Below are 18518 nucleotides of genomic sequence, written 5' to 3'. Positions count from 1 at the left end.
TGATTGATTTATGTAAACATGATGTGCGCAGCGCACAGTCATCTTTGGACAAATGCACCATCATAAGTGCTCATAATTACAAACACACACAGTGGAATGGTTTATGTGCTCATTCTCTTTATTGATCACTGTCGCACATGACTGCACTGTGACGGAGATAAAGAGCAACATGACTTTGGCCAGCAGCTGTTGGGCCACTCCATCTCTCATGGTGGAAAGTAGATGGGCTTATTTATTTCATATCAGGTAGGACAGCACCAGGCGGTCAACCTGGGCTGCCTTTGAGGTCTAACAAGCTTGGATTGGAATGCTAGGGCGTAGAGGAGGTGGAGGAGGCATCAAGGGAGAGGTGGTGGAGGATGAGGAGGAGGAAGGTGAAGGGGAAGAGGAGGAGAGGGGATGATGAAGAAGGCAGGCCCTCTCACTGCTGGATCCTGCGCAGAGACTGGATCTGGAAGGTCTGGGCGTGGGAGCCCCACTCTCTGTAGTGTTTGTACTCGCCGCCATGGCGATCGCACTCCAGGATGTACTGGTAACCACGGTATCCAGGGTACTGGTAGCACACCCAGCTGTGGAGGGAGGAAAGGAGACGGTTAATAGGACCGATCAAACCAGGTATATACTGAATGGCAGGCAGACAGGTCAGCCGTCCCAGACCCAGGGAGACATGGAACACAATATTGGGTCCCTATTGCATCGTATGTACTGAAGGAGGGCCCCTTTCAGATGGCTTTGTGCTGGGACCAGCCAAAGCAATCAGAAGCCCTGATTACTCTAGGGAACAGAGTCGCCCCACCTAATTCAGACCCAGACCTCCAGGGTATCTGACTACGTAGGACTCTGACCACAAAACTAAAGAGCCTGGCTCATTGATGGGGCGGTCAGAGCACATCCACAACCCTGCTCATGGTAACAAAATCACAGGCTCTCTATATTGTATTTTTGACATATATTGCACATGCTGTTTCTTGTATTAGATGCTGATCAGTCTGTTACCTTGTACTGTATTTATACATACATGCATGCATGGAAATAAAGTTGAATATACGTATATTGTATATTATCCTGTTGAAATGTAATCTGGTTTTTTTTTGCTTATTTGCATGATCAATCCTGTGCACATTCTATGTAGTTGTCTTGCTGTTTATTGTCTTTTATCACTATCAAAGGAGGAAGGGGGAAGGCAGGAGGAAGGAGGAGGAAGAGGCAGGACACTCACGCTCCACTCTGGACCTGCATGGATCCGATGGTGTTGTTATGCCATCCCATGGCCTGGAGGGAGGGGTAGTCATCACACATCTCCCACTGACGCCCAATGAAGTTCTCAGTCTCAAAAACGACGATCTTGGACTCCTTGTGGTTCTGTGGAGGTGGGGGAAAAATCAAAACACACATAGTAAAAAACAAATGTTCATGCACAATTTTTTTTTAACTTAAATTCCCTCATTAATTTGAATGGTCTAATTGTGTTATTTTCAATTGTCTCTCACACACGGTAATCTACAACTCCTTTTTTTAATTAATAAAACAAGGCGCCAGGGGGGAAAACTTTAGGTACATACTAGGGATGCCCATTGTCCCTCCCAAGAAATCTTATTTATCAAATGTAGATGATGTACTTACGGCAGAGCAGACTGGGCGGAAGGAGTTCAGTCTCTCGATGTGGTAGGCGTTGCTGCCACTCCAGGCGGACCAGCGGGGGTAGTCTCCTCTCTCCAGCACAAACTGCTGCCCACAGAAACTGGAGTGCTCATAGCCCACCCAACTGTGGAGACAAATATATACAGATACAAACACTAGGATGTGTTCATTAAGGGAAAGGCTTTGGAGAGTGGTTAAAGGATAACTTCAGCCAAATTTAATATGCTGTTGTATTACTCACGCTACCCTTGACTTGTCAGTACCCGGTGATGCTGCATTTTTTTACTCAGCCCTTTCCAAGATCTGAGCTATTCTAATGGGGCCAGATTTTGTTTACTTTAAAACTTTCTTAACATAGGCCTACTCCAAATATTAATCCCAAAAGGTATCGCTGTTTGCTAGTTGTCTGCTGATGTTGCATATCCTTTTGGATGTTATTGGGAATGAATCAAGATGTTTTTTTATGTAAACAAACACCTGCTCCCATTACAATGACCAGGATCTCGGAAAAAAACTGAAGAAAAGAAAAATTCTTAGGTACTGACAAGTCCAGGGTAGTGTGAGCATTACAACTGCTTGTCGAAATTGGCTGAAGTTATCGTTTAATGCTCTTATAGGGTGAAGTTTCTTTGGAAGGCATTGTTACATTACACTGAAAAAAGTGAAGTGTTAATTACACACTTCTGTATTGTATTTGGTCCCGGGGTAGGCCTACTCTGCCTACAGTAACACTACATTTTCTACTGCAAATAAAATGCGTGCGCAAAGTGCATGTGCGAGGGACACTAGTGTATGTGTAAACTTTTAGTGATGATGTGAGACCTATTTCCATATATTGCCTAGGGGGGTACCTCATATTTAAGTACTACTTAGGCGTAGTTCTGCTTCAGAGTTTTTGGGAAACTCAGACCTCGCTGTCACACCAAGCTCATAGACACAGCTTTCTCTGGCAAACATCCGATAGACAAGAATGTTTCAGAGGCAGGCATGCTATGCAAATCTGGGCATCTTTCCAATGCCGCCGTATATTTTGATAGACAGAGGAACAGTACAATCACGGCTGGTGTCAATGATGTATGTACTGTATGTATGCTTGTGTAGTCGTCCATTTTCATTTGGCCAGAGTAACTGGAACATAAAAATCCAATGTAGTCACAGTGTGGGCAGGCCAAGACTAATCTAAATCATCAATTATCGCATAATGCTCTTTGCATACCGTCTACTTCCACTGATCATCATCCGTCTCTCTGTCATGCCATTTATCCACAACAAACCAATCGATAAGTATGGTAAAAGTCTGTGTGTTTTACCTTTATACATTACACAGTCATCACGACTTGAGGTCATGATAGGGTGTCAGTGTTGCCAGATGCAAAATGCTGAATTGTCGTACCAAAACCTCAAAATTATCGTTTTTGGGGGCTTTTGGGAACAAATTATCGTACAAAATCCAAATTGTTGTTTCAAGGCATCTAAATGAACTGAATAACTACTCTGAAATTGTTAATTGTACATCATGTTTTTTTGATCGTACAGTGGACAAATTGGACAAAATTATCGTACAAATGCGATAACTATCGTACATCTGGCAACACTGTAGGGTGAGGTTGTGCAGAGGTAGTAAAGAGAAACCTTAAGACTCACGCTCCACACTCCACCTTCACGGAGCGGATGGTGTCATAACCGCACTCCATAATGTTCTGGCAGGCCGAGGTGAACTCCATGCGCTTGCCCTGGAAGTTCTCCTGGTCATACACTGTGAGCTGTGGAACAAGTTACAGCGTTACAACCAGGGCTCTAAATTAACTTTAGGGCATTAACTTCATTTCTCACAATCTGACCTATGAAAAACACCTGGCCTGCACTAAACTCATAAAGTGATCATACCAGATCGCATTCAGAGATAATAAATACTATATTTTTGGGAGAACTGCATCAGGCAACTTCAATAAAGTACTGAATTGCCTTGACCTTTTTTTCCCAATCAGCGGACTGAGGGGTATTTGTTCATCAATGAGTAAATGTACAGTATGTCCATGGACAGTGTAAAGGTCTCCAAGCCAGTTCAGAGACAAACACCTGAAACATCTGCATATCACACTGTATATCTTCTACTTTGAAGATTCCTTTCGACATACTATGTCCTTTTTGCAATGCCATTTAGCCACAGTAGATATGTGAAGAAGTAAAGAATATTCCTATATTCTGTACTGCGTATTAGGCCAGGGGTTCCCAGCCTTTTCCAACTTGGGGCCCACCTCTGGCCCAATAAGCAACACAATTCAGAAAAAAATAGAATAGTCAACAGAAACACAAAATGATTTCAGGGCCCTCTTGGAATACCTTCAGGGCCCACAAGTGAGCCCCAGCCCACAGTTTGAGAATGACTGTATTAGGCAAGACTTCTCTCTTTGTAATGTTTTTTTTGTTTGTTTATCTACTGTATTATGTATGTATGCTACTGGACACCTTAATTTCCCTCGGGATCAACAAATGATACTCTCCTTCCACTACTACTCTATTCTACAGACGCCAGGAAGAGTTGTAAGCTGTGCATGCCTCTGGTGTGATGTCTTGAGAAGCACATCAGGGCACTGACTTACCTTCCATGGTCCCATTGGCATGGGGTTAGTCAGAGCCATCCTGTCAGACTTCTCACTTGGCTGACCTGCCCATCAGACACATGGAAATGATATGGTACACACACACACACACACACACACACACACACACACACACACACACACACACACGGACAGACAGACAGACACACACACACGCACACACGGACACGGACACGGACACAGACACACAGACACACACGGGGACACATACACACACACACACACACACACACACACACACACACACACACACACACACACACACACACACACACACACACACACACACACACACACACACACACACACACACACACACACACACACACACAGACATACGGACACACACACACATACATATACAGTTAATACAGGTGGATGCAAAGACAGACTTGAGCAAGACAAAATAATAATCAAAAACATTTGTGTGTGCTCTCATCCTGAAAATAAATGACAATCACATCTTGAGTATCATCAAATATTCACAAAAATTCTCAAACCTAAAATTCATAGTCCTTTATGGCTTACTTTTCAACACTAATCTGAATACAATGTATTGCGTATTTCTACTTCAAATATTGTCATGAAACATGATATGAATGACATAAAAAATGCATTTTATAGAGGTTTAAAAAGTATGTTCTCAAAACATCTGAATGGCAACAAGTCACACATAGATGATAAGACTAATTCCAATATTACAATGCAAAAAGTCAAAAATGCTGTATATCTCATTTTGGAAAAGAGCTCTTCAAATGTAAACATGATATTCACACATCAATACTGAACTATGTTTAGGAGACAACACATGCAAAACCAACACACAGCCACTGCCCATGTGAACACAGCTAGACAAACTCTCCGGTTGAAGTAATGTTATGGTGAGAAGGAAGAGCAGCAGGAGAAAGAGGAGGAGGAGGAGGAGGAAGAGAGGAAGAGGAGGAGGAGGAGGAGGAGGAAGAGAGAACGAGCCCTCTGATGATGCATTGTATAGGCACACCTCCATCTCCATAGATTTCGTTTTGTCATACCTCAGCAGAAAAATGCGAAACGGAACATGTCAGCAAAGGCTAAAAAAAACACACTAAACGGAGGTGGGTGGGTGGGTGAGTGAGTGAGTGGATGGATGGGTGAGTGGCTGTGTGTGTGGTGTGTGTGGTGGGGCTTACCTGACCTACTCAAAAAATAGCTGTGTGCATTCAGGGGGGCTCCACACAAACGATCTCTTGACCCCCCGGTGCCTGGGTCTATTTATACATGGCGCGGCGCTGAATGCCGTCCAGTGGCACGGGCCGCGGGCAGTGGTCAGCACATTACGGGCGGCACCATTGTTTCCGGGGCTGAGCCACTGGCTTTAGTCGGACCACCCCACCCCCCAAAATTGCACAAAGCGAGGTGGGCACAGAAAGAGAGAGAGAGAGAGCAAGAGAGAGAGAGTGGACAGGGCACCGTGCCCACTGCCAGACAGGCATAAGTTCACGTCCCATGATGCCAAGCAATGCCATACATGGTTGACTGGCAGGGGAGGGGCCTGGGTTGGGCTCAGTGTTGGGGTTGAGGTTGGAGGTTGGGCGAGGTATTGGTGGGGGGGCGCAGAATGAGGCAGAGTGACGCAGGTGTGAGAATGAGGATGTTGTTGGTTTTAAAACTTGTGCTTACAACATGGAGAACATTTATTTAGTTGACGTTACGTTAGCAGTGGCAATGCTGTAACAGAACTGAGCAATGTTGTAAGAGAAAAAAAACAAGTCCAGGTTGTGTCCTGGAAAGCACTCACAACACCTGCTCTTGTTTTTTTTTCCTCCCAAAGCCACAAATGAAGCCTGAAATCCTTCTAACATGAACGAGCCCTGGAGACAGCAATCACTCCACTCTCAGCTTCTCTCAAGCCGTGTCATCCTCGAGCCGCGTCCACCTCGACTGACCTCTCGCTCCGTGTGTCTCTTCCATTTGTACATGTGTGCCCGCCCACACACATGCATACCGGTACCTACCCATCCCCCAAACCACACACACACACGGGCATGCACACAAATGCACACACACGCAGACATGCATGCACGCATGCACGCATGCACGCATGCACGCATGCACACACACGCACACACACAAAACACATGCACATACATGCATGCCCTTTTTAACGTGAATGCTGCATGGGCCCACCCCTTTCATGCTATGCATACCATCCTATTCATGCTCCCTGAGACAGGGGCCATTATTGTCATAGTCGAGCTGAATGAAGAGCATATGGAGAGGAGAGGAGAGGAGAGGAGAGGAGGAGAGGAGGAGAGGTTAGAAATTAGAGGAGAGGAGGAGAGGAGAGGAGAGGAGAGGAGGGTAGAGGAGAGGAGAGGAGAGGAGAGGAGAGGAGAGGAGAGGAGGGTAGTGGGTGGCAGGGGCGGTGAAATTGGATTGAGAAAGTAAAAGTCCTACCAGGTATTCCTTCTGTCTTTGTTGCAAAGACAGGTGGTTTCACCATTAGGTCATCAGATCAGACAAAGTAGGCCTATAAAAACTCACACATTGACCATTTCGCTTTTTTCTTTAATATACAACATTTCAGTCTTCATCAGGTAAATATAAAGGGATTTACAGGATATTTTTTGCCAGCAGAGGTGTGTGAAAGCAAAATCACACATTATTTTAGGAATTCTATTTAGGACATCAAACTGGCTGAAGAGTTGTGGAAATTAAGATCAGCTGGTTCCTTGAATTGACTGGAGGAAATAAGTGGCTGGGTTTTTATTTTCTGACCCCTGGATGTCTGCCCCTGGCTGGTGAATGGCAAGGCAGGTGGACAGGGGCATAGAGGATGCCCAGTGCTTGAAGTGGAAAAAAAGAGGTGCAGGAACCCAAATCGTCCGAAAATATCATCCAAAAAGAAGTACAGGAACCCTGATTTTGCGACAGTCTCATCAGTACCAAATCAGTACAAGTCACGTTTTTGTAGGCCTATTGCCTGCACACATTTTGAAGAACTTGTTTTGAACTTATAAAATGCGGCGCATGAGATGACATGGAACGCTGATGATGGAAATTATGGAACTGGGTTCCCCTGAGTCCCCCCCCCCCACTTCAAGCACTGAAGATGCCTACATAAGATGGCCAGGGTGAACAGGGATGATGAGTATGTCCAGTGCCATCCAGGCCTTATGCATCTGGCTTTTTGTAATCAGTACCAGTAAACATACGCCAGTAAATATCCAATCATTTCTGTGATTTTTTTTTAACTTTAATTCATATGTATACTACATTGCATTACTTTTATCTTCACTTTCTTTTCTTTTAGTGAATTCAAAGTGGTAAACCAATGTGGTACATGTGGTTCATGTGGTACATGTTGGACTGCAAGTGAGACGCAAATTTGATTGTATATGTAGTTTTACATTGTATATGTGCACGGGCACTCACAATTGCACACATCTTATTCCATTTTATTCTCCTTAATATGCTGTATGTGTACTACATACAGGCGAAGCGAACTAGAGAGTTCATTAGTGAGTTCATAAGTACAACATTCAGAATGCATAGCACATACTGTATATGCAACCACACCCCTTTTCACCTTACCTTGTAACATTCAATGTAAAGGGAACATTAGAACTGGGTTCTCTTTTGGTCAGAATCAAACCAAGAGATAACTTTGAGAGTTTTTTGGTAGATATGAAAACAATGACTTGCTAAAAATTAAGGTCTTGTTTTATGGTTGATTTACACTGTTTGCAAAATATTTGCAATATTAGTATCTGTAAAAAAAACAGTAATAGGCCACTACAGAAGACGGTAAAACAGCAAGGAAACAAAGCAGACACAGTACAGTACAACACAGTTTTTCACACATGTAGAGGTTAACAAGCTATTCAGTGGTAGATTTTAGCCATTGGTAATGCTATTCAAGATGGTAAAGGCCCATTACCATTAACTCTCTCTCGCTCTTTCTCTCTCTCTCTCTCTCTCTCTCCCTCCCTCTCTCTCTCTCTCTCTATTGCTATCTCTCTGCCAGTCACTCTTCTCCATTTGCTGTTGAACATATCCACTCCCTAACCACACTTGATTTGTTCATCTGATTTCGACATCATGTCAAAAACAAAACAGACAAACAACTAGTCCTATGTCAGGGGCAGAGTTAAGCAGGGGGCACAAAGCATGAAACCGAGGACCAGATGGCTGTTCTGTGGTACACTGGTACATTGACAACCCCCCCCCCCCCCAACACACACACACACACACAAACACACCTCTCTCTCTCTCTCTTCCTCTCTCTCTCTCCCTCTCTCTCTCTCTCTCCCTCTCTCTCTCTCTCTCTCTCTCTCTCTCTCTGTCTCTCTTCATGACTGTTCACACCACCAGTGCACTGGGTTCTCTCTCTCTCTCTCTCTCTCTCTCTCTCTCTCTCTCTCTCTCTCTCTCTCTCTCTCTCTCCCCCCCCCCCTCTCTCTCTCTCTCTCTCTCTCCCTTTAGTGCTGCATGCCCATACCGTCAGTGTGGTGTGGCCGAAGCCAACCTGGTCTGGGCCTTAGGAGGGAGGGGGACAAAACCCAATGGTGCACTGGGCCAGGGCTGTGACTGTGGACACAAAGGATCCAGAGTCCAAAACAATAACAGTGATGTTTTCGGCACAAAGGAAGGAATGGTGGTGGGGAGAATCAACTGAGGTCAGCAGATCGCACTGGCCCACGCTCGCACTGGCCAACATGAGAGAGAGGGAGAGAGAGAGCGAGAGAGAGAGAGAGAGAGAGAGAGAGAGAGAGAGAGAGAGAGAGAGAGAGAGAGAGAGAGAGTGAGAGAGAGAGATAGGGAGGAGGTGGGCAGACACAGAGACACCGGGGCGGAGAGGAGCGAACAGCTTTGGGATAGGGACCAAATGGTGAAATGTAGGAGGAGGATGATGAGATCATCACACATAGAGAGGCAAAAGCAGAGAGAGACAGACTGAATGAGAGGTGGTAGAATGAAGACGAAGAAAGTAAGAAAGAGAGAGACAGAGAGAGAGAGAGAGAGATAGAGAGAGAGAGAGAGACAGCCAACCAGAGATGAGGAGACGGGGAAAGCAAGAGAAAGACTGAGAAACAGAATGATTGAAAACAGAAAGGCAGTGGAAGGGGGAAAAGAGGGCAGAAAGAGAGACAAATGGAGCGATAGAAAAGAAGACTGAAAGAGAGCGAGAGAGAAACAAACAAACAGGGATGAGAGAGAGCTTTAGTGCTGATAGTGATGCAAATATGCACATTGGAGGCCGCATAAACAAAGGGTCATGCCAAGTCAGCAGGCCAGGGAAGAAGAGGGCCCCAGCACCACCTCCATACCACCCCCCTCCCCAGGGCCGCTGACGGATTTTCCTGGGCCCAGGACAAAGTCATCAGAGCGGGCCCCTTACCCAATGCACACAATGTAATGGGGACCCCATTCTGGGCCCTCTCTGTCTCCCTGGGCCCGGGACAACATACCCCTTTGTAGCCGCTTGTCAGCAGGCTTGCCCCTCCCATTCAATGGCACACACTGGAGTGAGGTGGGGTGGGATGGGTGTAGTGGGGTGGGTGGGGGGAGCCAGGTCCGCTTGTGAAGGGGTTCAGGGATGTATATGTATATATAACCCCTGTACGTGGCCAGCGCGCACACTTCTCGCTCTCTGGTGGGCCTCTCCAGCCGTGACCACCTCTCATCTTCTCACATTCCACTACTTTGTACCTGACTGCAGCGCGCTCGGTGAGACTTACTGGTAGCTTGTTTTGGAAGATGCCATTTTTTTGTTGTCTGTTGGTGTTCCTGTGGAGAAAGGGGTGAAAAACACGGATGGGTAAAAACCTGTGAGAGTCCTGGGAACCCAGGGAAATGGGTTCTTCACCATCTTTTACCTCCACCACCCAAAACAATATTGTCAAACAATTCCTTGCTGTACACTGGATATTAACTTGTGGTTTTTCCGAGAGGAGAGGATGAGAACAATGAATCGGCTATGAAACAACTGGGACAAGTAGAAAAAAAGCTATCGAGGTGCTTTTTTTTCAGAGAACCAGAACAGTATGCTAATAGGACCCATATCTTGTCTCGCCGGTCACCCTGCCCTGGAAAGCAATGATGGCTGAAGGGGCTGTTATGATGATTTTTTTGTGTATAGTTCTATCTGCCAGAACTAGCTCAAAGGTTTTCTTGGATCCTGTACCCTGAGTGGAGCTTATAAAGCAGGCAAGAAAAGGCTGAAAGTGGATAATGTTTCTGGTCTGTAGGGGCAGGATGGGATGCAGTAATGGAGGAGGAGGGAAATGTGTAATAGCTGCTCAATTTTGCCATTTTCTTTCTGTGTCAGTCCAACTGTTTTTTTGCCATTATGCTCCAACTATCATTGCCTTCGTGCTTCCGGGTGACGGTGCTACTTGCTGAGGTGCTGCAGAGTTTTCAACCTTTAAGAGTGTATCGTCACACCGGTGTGACAGGAATGTTCAGGCAGTGAAAGTTCTATAGAATTGTGGGCGCCATACAATACAATTTGGAATTTTAGAACCTTGCGTTGTTGTAGAACACATTCTTTTTATAAAAATGTTCAAAAACCCACACTCTTAAAGCAATGGAGTTGGTTTTGACAGATGTCTATTATTTGACAGATGGCAGTTGTGGTATATTTGACAGGTACCAGTTAGTCATGGGTTGAGTTCAAACCCAAATTTGCTAGTAAATTGGTCAGACATTTTGTGCAAATCCAGATGCAATGCAATTTTTATCACCAAAGTGTGCTTTTGATTAATAGCAAGGATTCGATTTTTAGATTATATATAGATTTGATTATAGAATTTATAGATTTTTATTATCTCTTTTAAATGTAAAGAAGTCGGATGACCGAAACATTGTAGCCTATTAAAGTTTGTTGGTGGAATGGACAGTGTTTGAGATTTCTTACCATTTGAATGACAACCCCACCGGGATAATATCCCACACAACTGTCTAACTACAGAGGTGCGCAAGAGTGTTATTTGAACTATTCTCTCTTTTAGTCTTTCTCTGTCTCACTATATTTTGTGTTTTCTTTTTGTGTTGGGCCACAGGTCCAGCCATGTCTCATACCGCAGTCCAAGGCAGCATCGGCAGCCACTCAGCTGGGGCCTTCCGCAGCCACAGAGTAGGTGAAATGTCCCCACAAACACATAGTACCCCACAAACACACACAGACACACACACACACATAGAGCATACACATAAAGTCCCCACAAACACATGTAAATCAATACACACACACTCGCACACACGCTCGCACACACAAACGCATGCACGCACGCACGCACGTGCGCACACACACACACACACACACACACACAAACATAGAGCATACACATAAAGTCCCCACAAGCACATGTAAATCAACACACACACACATAGAGCACACACATACAGTACCCACAAACACATGTAAATCCACACACACACACACACACACACACACACACACACACACACACACACACACACACACACACACACACACACACACACACACACACACACACACACACAGAGCATGCACAGAGCATACACATAAAGTCCCCACAGAGCATACACATAAAGTCCCCACAAACACATGTAAATCAACACACACACACACACACACACACACACACACACACACACACACACACACACACACACACACACACACACACACACACACACACACACACACACACACACACACACACACAGAGCACACATATGCAGTACCCAAAAAAACCATATAAATCAACACACACACACACACACACAGAATATTAAATTCACTCAATATTGCACGGGCGTCAGGGGACTTCTGTTATATTTGGAGCTGCTGTACAGCGATATCAAATTTCTCCACATTTTGGATGAAGTGCCAGGAAGTGTTGCAAGAGTGCATGTGATAGCATGTCATGTCTCTGTTATCAGATTTGGATGTACGAGTTCGAGAATTTCCAAGGCCGCAAGATGGAGTTCAACTCTGAGTGTCGTAACCTGGCTGAGAAAGGCTTTGAGCGTTGCGGTTCTATCAGGGTGGAGTGTGGACCGTGAGTTTATTTATTTTCTTTCATTTATCATCCTCCTCTTCTTGCTTCTAGGTATGTGATCCTGACCTGTACTTGATAGCTTTATGTTTCCTTGTCTCAACACCACAGTTCATTTCTATTTTCATATTGTTTGATTGTAACCAACTTTTATTGTATATAAGTAGCCTACTGTCAACCGATTGAATGAAAGTCCATTACATCAAGCACATTATACCAGAGGATTAGCCATGTAGACTTTGAAACGTTCTATTCTATTCTGATTTTACGATGCCCCAGACGGCATAAATAAAGTTTCTTAAGGGTGCAGTGCGTAGGATGGTGGCTAGAGTAGGTATTGCAACTATGCTGCTCATTGAAACGGTGGTGTTTACTGCCAAATTTGATCTTTCATGAATATTCACAAGATAATAAACTAATATTTACTACTATGACCACAGTACATTACGTTTTGGAGCTAAAAATGTCTATTTCTGGGAATTCAAAATGGAGAAGATCCCCTTTTTCATGTGTGAAAATTGCTATTTTCACAGCCATAATGAATACATAGAATTTGATGGTGATGGTAAATATTCATGAACAATGTGAATGGACAGAAGGAAATAAACTACAAAAAATATAACACAGTGCACCTTTAAATAACATCATAACGTCAGAGAGAGTAGAGAGAGAGAGAGGTTCCATTGGCCCATTGTTTCCGGGTTCTATTATTGGGGGGGAAAATCCCCCTTTAGGCAGACCTAGGCAGACCTAAGGACTGTTCTATTCAATGCTAGGAGTATTATGACACGCCCCTTTAGGCAGACCGGAACCTGGTCATGTTAGGTGCCCATAGCAACCTATTACATTGGCATATCTCCATATACTTAAAGAATCTCTGATAACGTTGTGCTATACTTTTTCATGGAAATTTCAATGCAAGCTGTATTGTGATTTTGACGGTTGTTTTTTCTCTGGCAGCTGGGTGGGCTATGAGTTCATGAACTGCACAGGTGAGATGTTCATGCTGGAGAAGGGAGAGTACCCCCGCTGGGACAGCTGGTCCAACAGCTACAGATGTGATCGCCTCATGTCCGTACGCCCCGTCCGCATGGTAAGGATGTATTCACCTGCGCATGCGTGATATACCAGCATGTCAACACATACACATACATAGGCCTACTCTACTCACACACTCTCACACACTCACTCACATACACACACGCATGCACGCACGCACGCACGCACGCACGCACGCACACATACACATACACTCACACAATGCCATTAGGACCACCTAGAAGGTTAGATTTTGTCTAATTTTCTGACGGTCAGGGTAGGCTGGTTGTATGTGGTGTCCAGGATATCCATTCTCTGAGTATTTCACAGCGTATTTGTTTGTTTTGTATTCCCAAAATATACATATTTATAAATCAACCAACCTTTATACTCCTGGTCTCCAAATGGCAGCCCGTGGGCTAGATCCGGCCCAGGCATGGCAAACATTTGGCCCACCATGAGTTCGGAACAAATGAAAACATTTATGTGTGCTACCTGTGTCCATACATTCGGGCGATTTGTTTAGCCCTCAGCCTCATTTGCGCTACATAATTTGGCCCTTGAGGAAGAATTGGAGGCCACGGCTTTAGACCTTTGCTGATCTTCCTTTTACAGGACATGCAGGACCACAAGATCTGCCTGTTTGAGTGCAATAACTTCGAGGGTCGTAAGATGGAGGTCTGTGATGAGGACATCCCCAGCCTGTGGTGCTACGGCTTCCAGGACAAAGTCGGCAGCATCCAGGTCGGAGGAGGAACGTAAGTCATCCAACTTTCAATTCAATCCAAAGGATATACGTACGAGTTGAAATAAATAATACGGAAGTGTCCCTGTGCACAAGCCTTACGACATTCAGGTGCCGGTGAAAGCTAAGCGTTAAGCTAAGACTGAAGCTAAAGAGCTCTGTAGCTACGACACTCAAGAATCAGAAGTACCACACACTGATCTCTATAGCAATTTCATTTTTCAGGGAAAATAAAAAAGCACTGGACAGATGCTCTTCATTCCTCCGTGTTCCAAACAAGCTAATCGCTCCAAGTGGTTTTCAGTGACTACAGATTTAGGCTTAGACCCATCCTATGTGTTCGTCTATGGGTGTATGATGAGGTGTCGCAATGGTGCGGTATAGGGCAAAGTGAAATTCACAACGGCAAAAATGTACGTAACACCTCATTCGACACGAGCGATTTACGTTTTTATATTTTTGGGGCCTTTATTTTTGTGAAAGGACAGTTGAGGCAGACAGGAAGCAAGTGGGGAGAGGGAGATTCGGGGAGGGGTCGGCAAAGGACCCAGGCCGGAATCGAACAAGGGTCACCAGCAGGGGTGCCGACAGGGGGGTACAAAGGGGAAAGTTGTCCCAGGCCCAGGGAGTTAGGGGGCCCAGAATTGGGTTCTCATTACATTGTATGTATTGGGGGGGGGCTTTCACATGACTTTGTCCTGGGCCCAGCCAAAGCTGTCAGCGGCCCTGGTCACCAGTGCAGCAGTGCAGTGCCCCACCGCCCGAGCCACGGCAGGGCCCACTATGGGCAATTTAAAGTGAAGCAGTGGGATCTCCTCTCCCTGGTTGCAGAGCTGTCCTAATCATCTGATGTGGTGTAGTTAGGAAAGGGTGGTAGTGGATATTAACAGAGGTGCATCTTGCCACCAGGCAAAGCAGGCAGCCGCTTGGAGCCCCCAAGCCCCTATATAGTGAATAGCAGCCCACATTTTACCACAGTAGTGGCGATTTTGGTTCATTTGCATTTTCGCTTGGGCCCCCACCTGACCTTAGAATCGCCTCTGGATATTAACTTCTTAAAGCCTCTGAGTGGGCAGACACATAAGGATGATTTGGAGGAACCAAAGCTTCACAGTAACCATCAGGCTGCTGTTCCATGGTTGGGATGGGGGCCCAAAATGATTTTATTTTCAGACAGACCACAATTTCTAGTAATGCCCCTGTCTGAAGCAGGCTTGTTCACTGACCGCTTCATGTCATACTTCTTAAACCACACCGCTTTCTTTGTTTTATTTATGTATGTCATTGCAGGTGGGTTGGATACCAGTACCCTGGTTACCGTGGTTACCAGTACCTGTTTGAGTGTGGGCCCTTCAAGCACTGGAACGAGTGGGGCGCCCACCACCCCCAGATCCAGTCGATACGCAGAGTGAGGGACATGCAGACAGACCACCGCGGCTGTTTCGACATGTCCATGGCCTCGTAATAACGGGGAACACTGACAATGACAGCGTGCGACTGGATAGAGAGACTGAGACCCTACAGGTGGGAGAGACCCAGAAAGACCTCAAGACTTTTCAACACATCAATCAAGGAGCTGTGTGTCCCTCTGTCTTCGAGTGCCCTCTATCAAGCTTCCCCAGTAACCATTGATAGAGACACCTGACTTAATGCAGAGAGACCTACTGGTAACAGTTCATGTTCTTTGTTTATAGGCCTAATGAGAGGCTGAATAGATATTATTTACCACGACATCACAACTCTATTTTGTTCATTACTTTATTTCAACAGCTCCCATCCCTAACCTTTCTAAGCTCGATCTACCCCTTTCATGTTTCTTAGTTATGATTCTCAGATATTTCCTTTTAACTACATCAATTAAATGAACCAATTTCCCATTTACGTCATTGGGGTTCTGGCTCATTGTCGAGTCGATGTGATGCATCTTTTGCAAAGCACCAATGACGGATCGCTGTAGTGAGCAAAATGACACACAGGGGGGCGCTGTTAGCCTTTTGTATATTCTGTATTCGATGGCCCAGATTTGCCCCAAGGTCAAACACTACTACTATTATCCACACTAAACTCCCGATGGTGAATGAATGAATGAATGAATGACTTCTGCAAGTTTGTTCCATCGGATGGAAGGGTTATACAGCAGGTTCGTGTGGAATTAGTGTGAGGCGCTCCGAGATTATCTCAAAATGTTTGCGACTGGGGGATCTCGGGGTGTACACATACACCACCTGCTGTAGGGGGTCCGTCGGATGGTGGTGAGAGTGTGTTGAGGACAGACTTTTTCACTCATCTATGAGTAAGACGGGCTGATCTTCAGTCGTGGTAGGCTACATTGTGTCTTTCTCAGGGATGCTGGCGTCTGGAAAGCAATTTTCCAAAATGAAAATAATTATTAAAAAAGATATCAGACCTCAGAAATAAAGCTGCATAAATCTCTGTGGCACGTGTGTTCAATCAACAAGTTTCCAATTTCAGTTTGTGTATGTCCCTCCAAACTTTTCCCTTCTCTTCGTGAAAATGTGTGGAGTATTCTTCTTATCATTGAATGGTTAAGATTGCCAAGTTATGCTTTCGTTTGTTTGTTTGGTTGGATGTTGTTTTTTGCCAAAATAGTGTTGCGCATTTGTCCCTATAACAAATAGCCTATGAGTTCATCCTCTGCGCACTTAGTAGCCTACACGAGAAACGTGCGCGTGATGTAGCCTATAACTGAAATATCAATTCAAGTGCATCCTTACACAGCCGCGCGCCAACGCCTGCCGTTTCCTTCCCTTATTCACCCCACAACAACACAACAGTCCGCTTGTCATCCAACGGAACAGATGCCCAGCGGTAGGCTAGTAGCCGACGGTTTAAAGGACCGAGGATTTAAATTAAATACTGTGTGAAGCAACCGCTGATCCTTCGTGGGAGGGGGTAGACTGCTTGGTATCCTTACCAGCCTGCGAGGGGGAGGAGGCGCAGAGAATGAGCTATTCTTGTACCAGCAGAGAGGCTGCATGTAATAGCCAGGACGCATCCAGCGCCAGTGTTTCGTTAAACGGCCGTAGTAGTTGCAGCGCAAGTGGAGGTATCGAAAGCAAAGTCACCATCACCAAAGGTCCGTCGCAATCGGACACCAAGTCGCCAGTGGCAATGAAAGTGAAGACGGGGAGCAACGCGGCAGACGCGGGGGTCCCGGTTACAACAGAGGAGGAACTGGTTAAAAACAGTGTCATAACACCGGAGGATGTATTGGGATTACAGAACATCACATCGAGTAAGTGACTCTTTTATGCGCGGTTCACTGAGTGGCGCTGCGGAGCAATTCGTTTGCATGCAAAGCAGTGCGCGTAAAACTGTAGACTACCTATCTGAGACACAGGTGGTTATTTGGCAAACACATTTTAGAGAATGCCCAAGTACTGAGTCACCCATGAGAAAGTTAACACACAGACTGTTGACATTCAACAGGGCTCAGTGTGCCAAAACACAGTTGTCTCACCTTTTAACCATTGTGCGTAAATCATACATTATCCCCCATACATAACACCTCTCACGTGCATTGCCTCATCTCAGAAAGTGCACTGGGACCTATGGCAATGTATGAAGTTTTGAGACAGTGTGGCTGCCAGTTACCTGAGCAGCCTTGGGTGTGAGGTTGCTTAGACACATGGTTGGCTGACAGGTACCTTTGGCAGATGCCAAAACTCTTCAAAGCTAAGGTGTCTTCATAAGGCCTGCCTCTTATTAAGCTGTTGCTCGATAAGGCCACAGTTTTAAACTCAAAATCCATAATTGAAGTTAAACTTCTGCACTTGTAACAACTTAGTTAGTTCTAGTAACTACCATTAGCAATCATTCCAGTGTAAGTAGATTTCATGCCATCCAGGCGTTGGGGGGGGGGGGGGGGGGGGGGGGGGGGGGGGGGGGGGGGGGGGGGGTTGAGTAGTCTTCCTGCTGAAATCATGTGCCATTTTTTTCACTGTCTAATGGCCTTTTGCCATGAATAAAACAGATTTGGGAAGTGAAAAGGAGATGTGTGGCCAGGATACGTACAGTACAGACTGCATGTAATTGCTGGAGCCTATGATGGCATTAACGTAAGCAACAGTTGGTCTCCCCAGTTTCATGTAAACTATTTTATAGGATGATTCCGCATGGCATCACCTACCTAGCAATTATATCACCTCTCCATATCTGCAATTGTCACCTCTGTCTCTTATACTTTGGACATACGTATACTACAGTAGTAGTTGTTGAACACAATGGAGTCAAGTCAGGGAATAAACGAAAGAAAATATCTCTGCTCCACGTTTGTATACACAGGCCTATGCTTTGGCGTCACCCTGCCTCTAAATATTCTAATGCAGACATTTTTATCATGTTCAACTTCCCGTACTGTACTTTGTCATGTTGGAGATATACCATATATCAGGGTTTCCCAAACTGTGGTGCGTGCACCCC

At 45.3% G+C, this 18518-nt stretch overlaps 3 protein-coding genes across 4 annotated transcripts in view; 2 read left to right on the top strand and 1 right to left on the bottom strand.

Annotated features, from left to right (window-relative positions):
* Window positions 1–421: 421 nt before the first annotated feature.
* cryba1a (crystallin, beta A1a) lies at window positions 422–4283 on the bottom strand. The gene is made up of 5 exons (XM_063205600.1): window positions 4245–4283; window positions 3286–3404; window positions 1624–1765; window positions 1220–1362; window positions 422–569 (listed from the first exon to the last, which is right to left on the bottom strand). The coding sequence occupies exons 1-5, from the start codon at window positions 4281–4283 to the stop codon at window positions 422–424; spliced, it is 591 nt and encodes a 196-aa protein (XP_063061670.1).
* Window positions 4266–15699, top strand: crybb1l3 (crystallin, beta B1, like 3). Its single transcript, XM_063205599.1, has 6 exons — window positions 4266–4338; window positions 11309–11382; window positions 12177–12295; window positions 13253–13385; window positions 13946–14088; window positions 15366–15699. The coding sequence occupies exons 2-6, from the start codon at window positions 11317–11319 to the stop codon at window positions 15538–15540; spliced, it is 636 nt and encodes a 211-aa protein (XP_063061669.1). The 5' UTR covers window positions 4266–4338; window positions 11309–11316; the 3' UTR covers window positions 15541–15699.
* Window positions 15700–16891: 1192 nt separating this feature from the next.
* Window positions 16892–18518, top strand: part of unc119a (unc-119 homolog a (C. elegans)) — a 34145-nt gene continuing 32518 nt past the window's right edge. For both annotated transcript variants that reach the window (XM_063205598.1, XM_063205597.1), the window contains exon 1: window positions 16892–17331. In XM_063205598.1, the coding sequence (XP_063061668.1) occupies window positions 17040–17331 (292 nt within the window). In that variant the 5' untranslated portion in view covers window positions 16892–17039. The remainder of the gene's footprint in view (window positions 17332–18518) is intronic.

Source organism: Engraulis encrasicolus, chromosome 8 (assembly GCF_034702125.1).
Source record: "Engraulis encrasicolus isolate BLACKSEA-1 chromosome 8, IST_EnEncr_1.0, whole genome shotgun sequence".
NCBI lineage: Eukaryota > Metazoa > Chordata > Actinopteri > Clupeiformes > Engraulidae > Engraulis > Engraulis encrasicolus.
The sequence above is the reverse complement of the archived record's forward strand: the minus strand, read 5'-3'. Positions and strand labels throughout refer to the sequence as shown.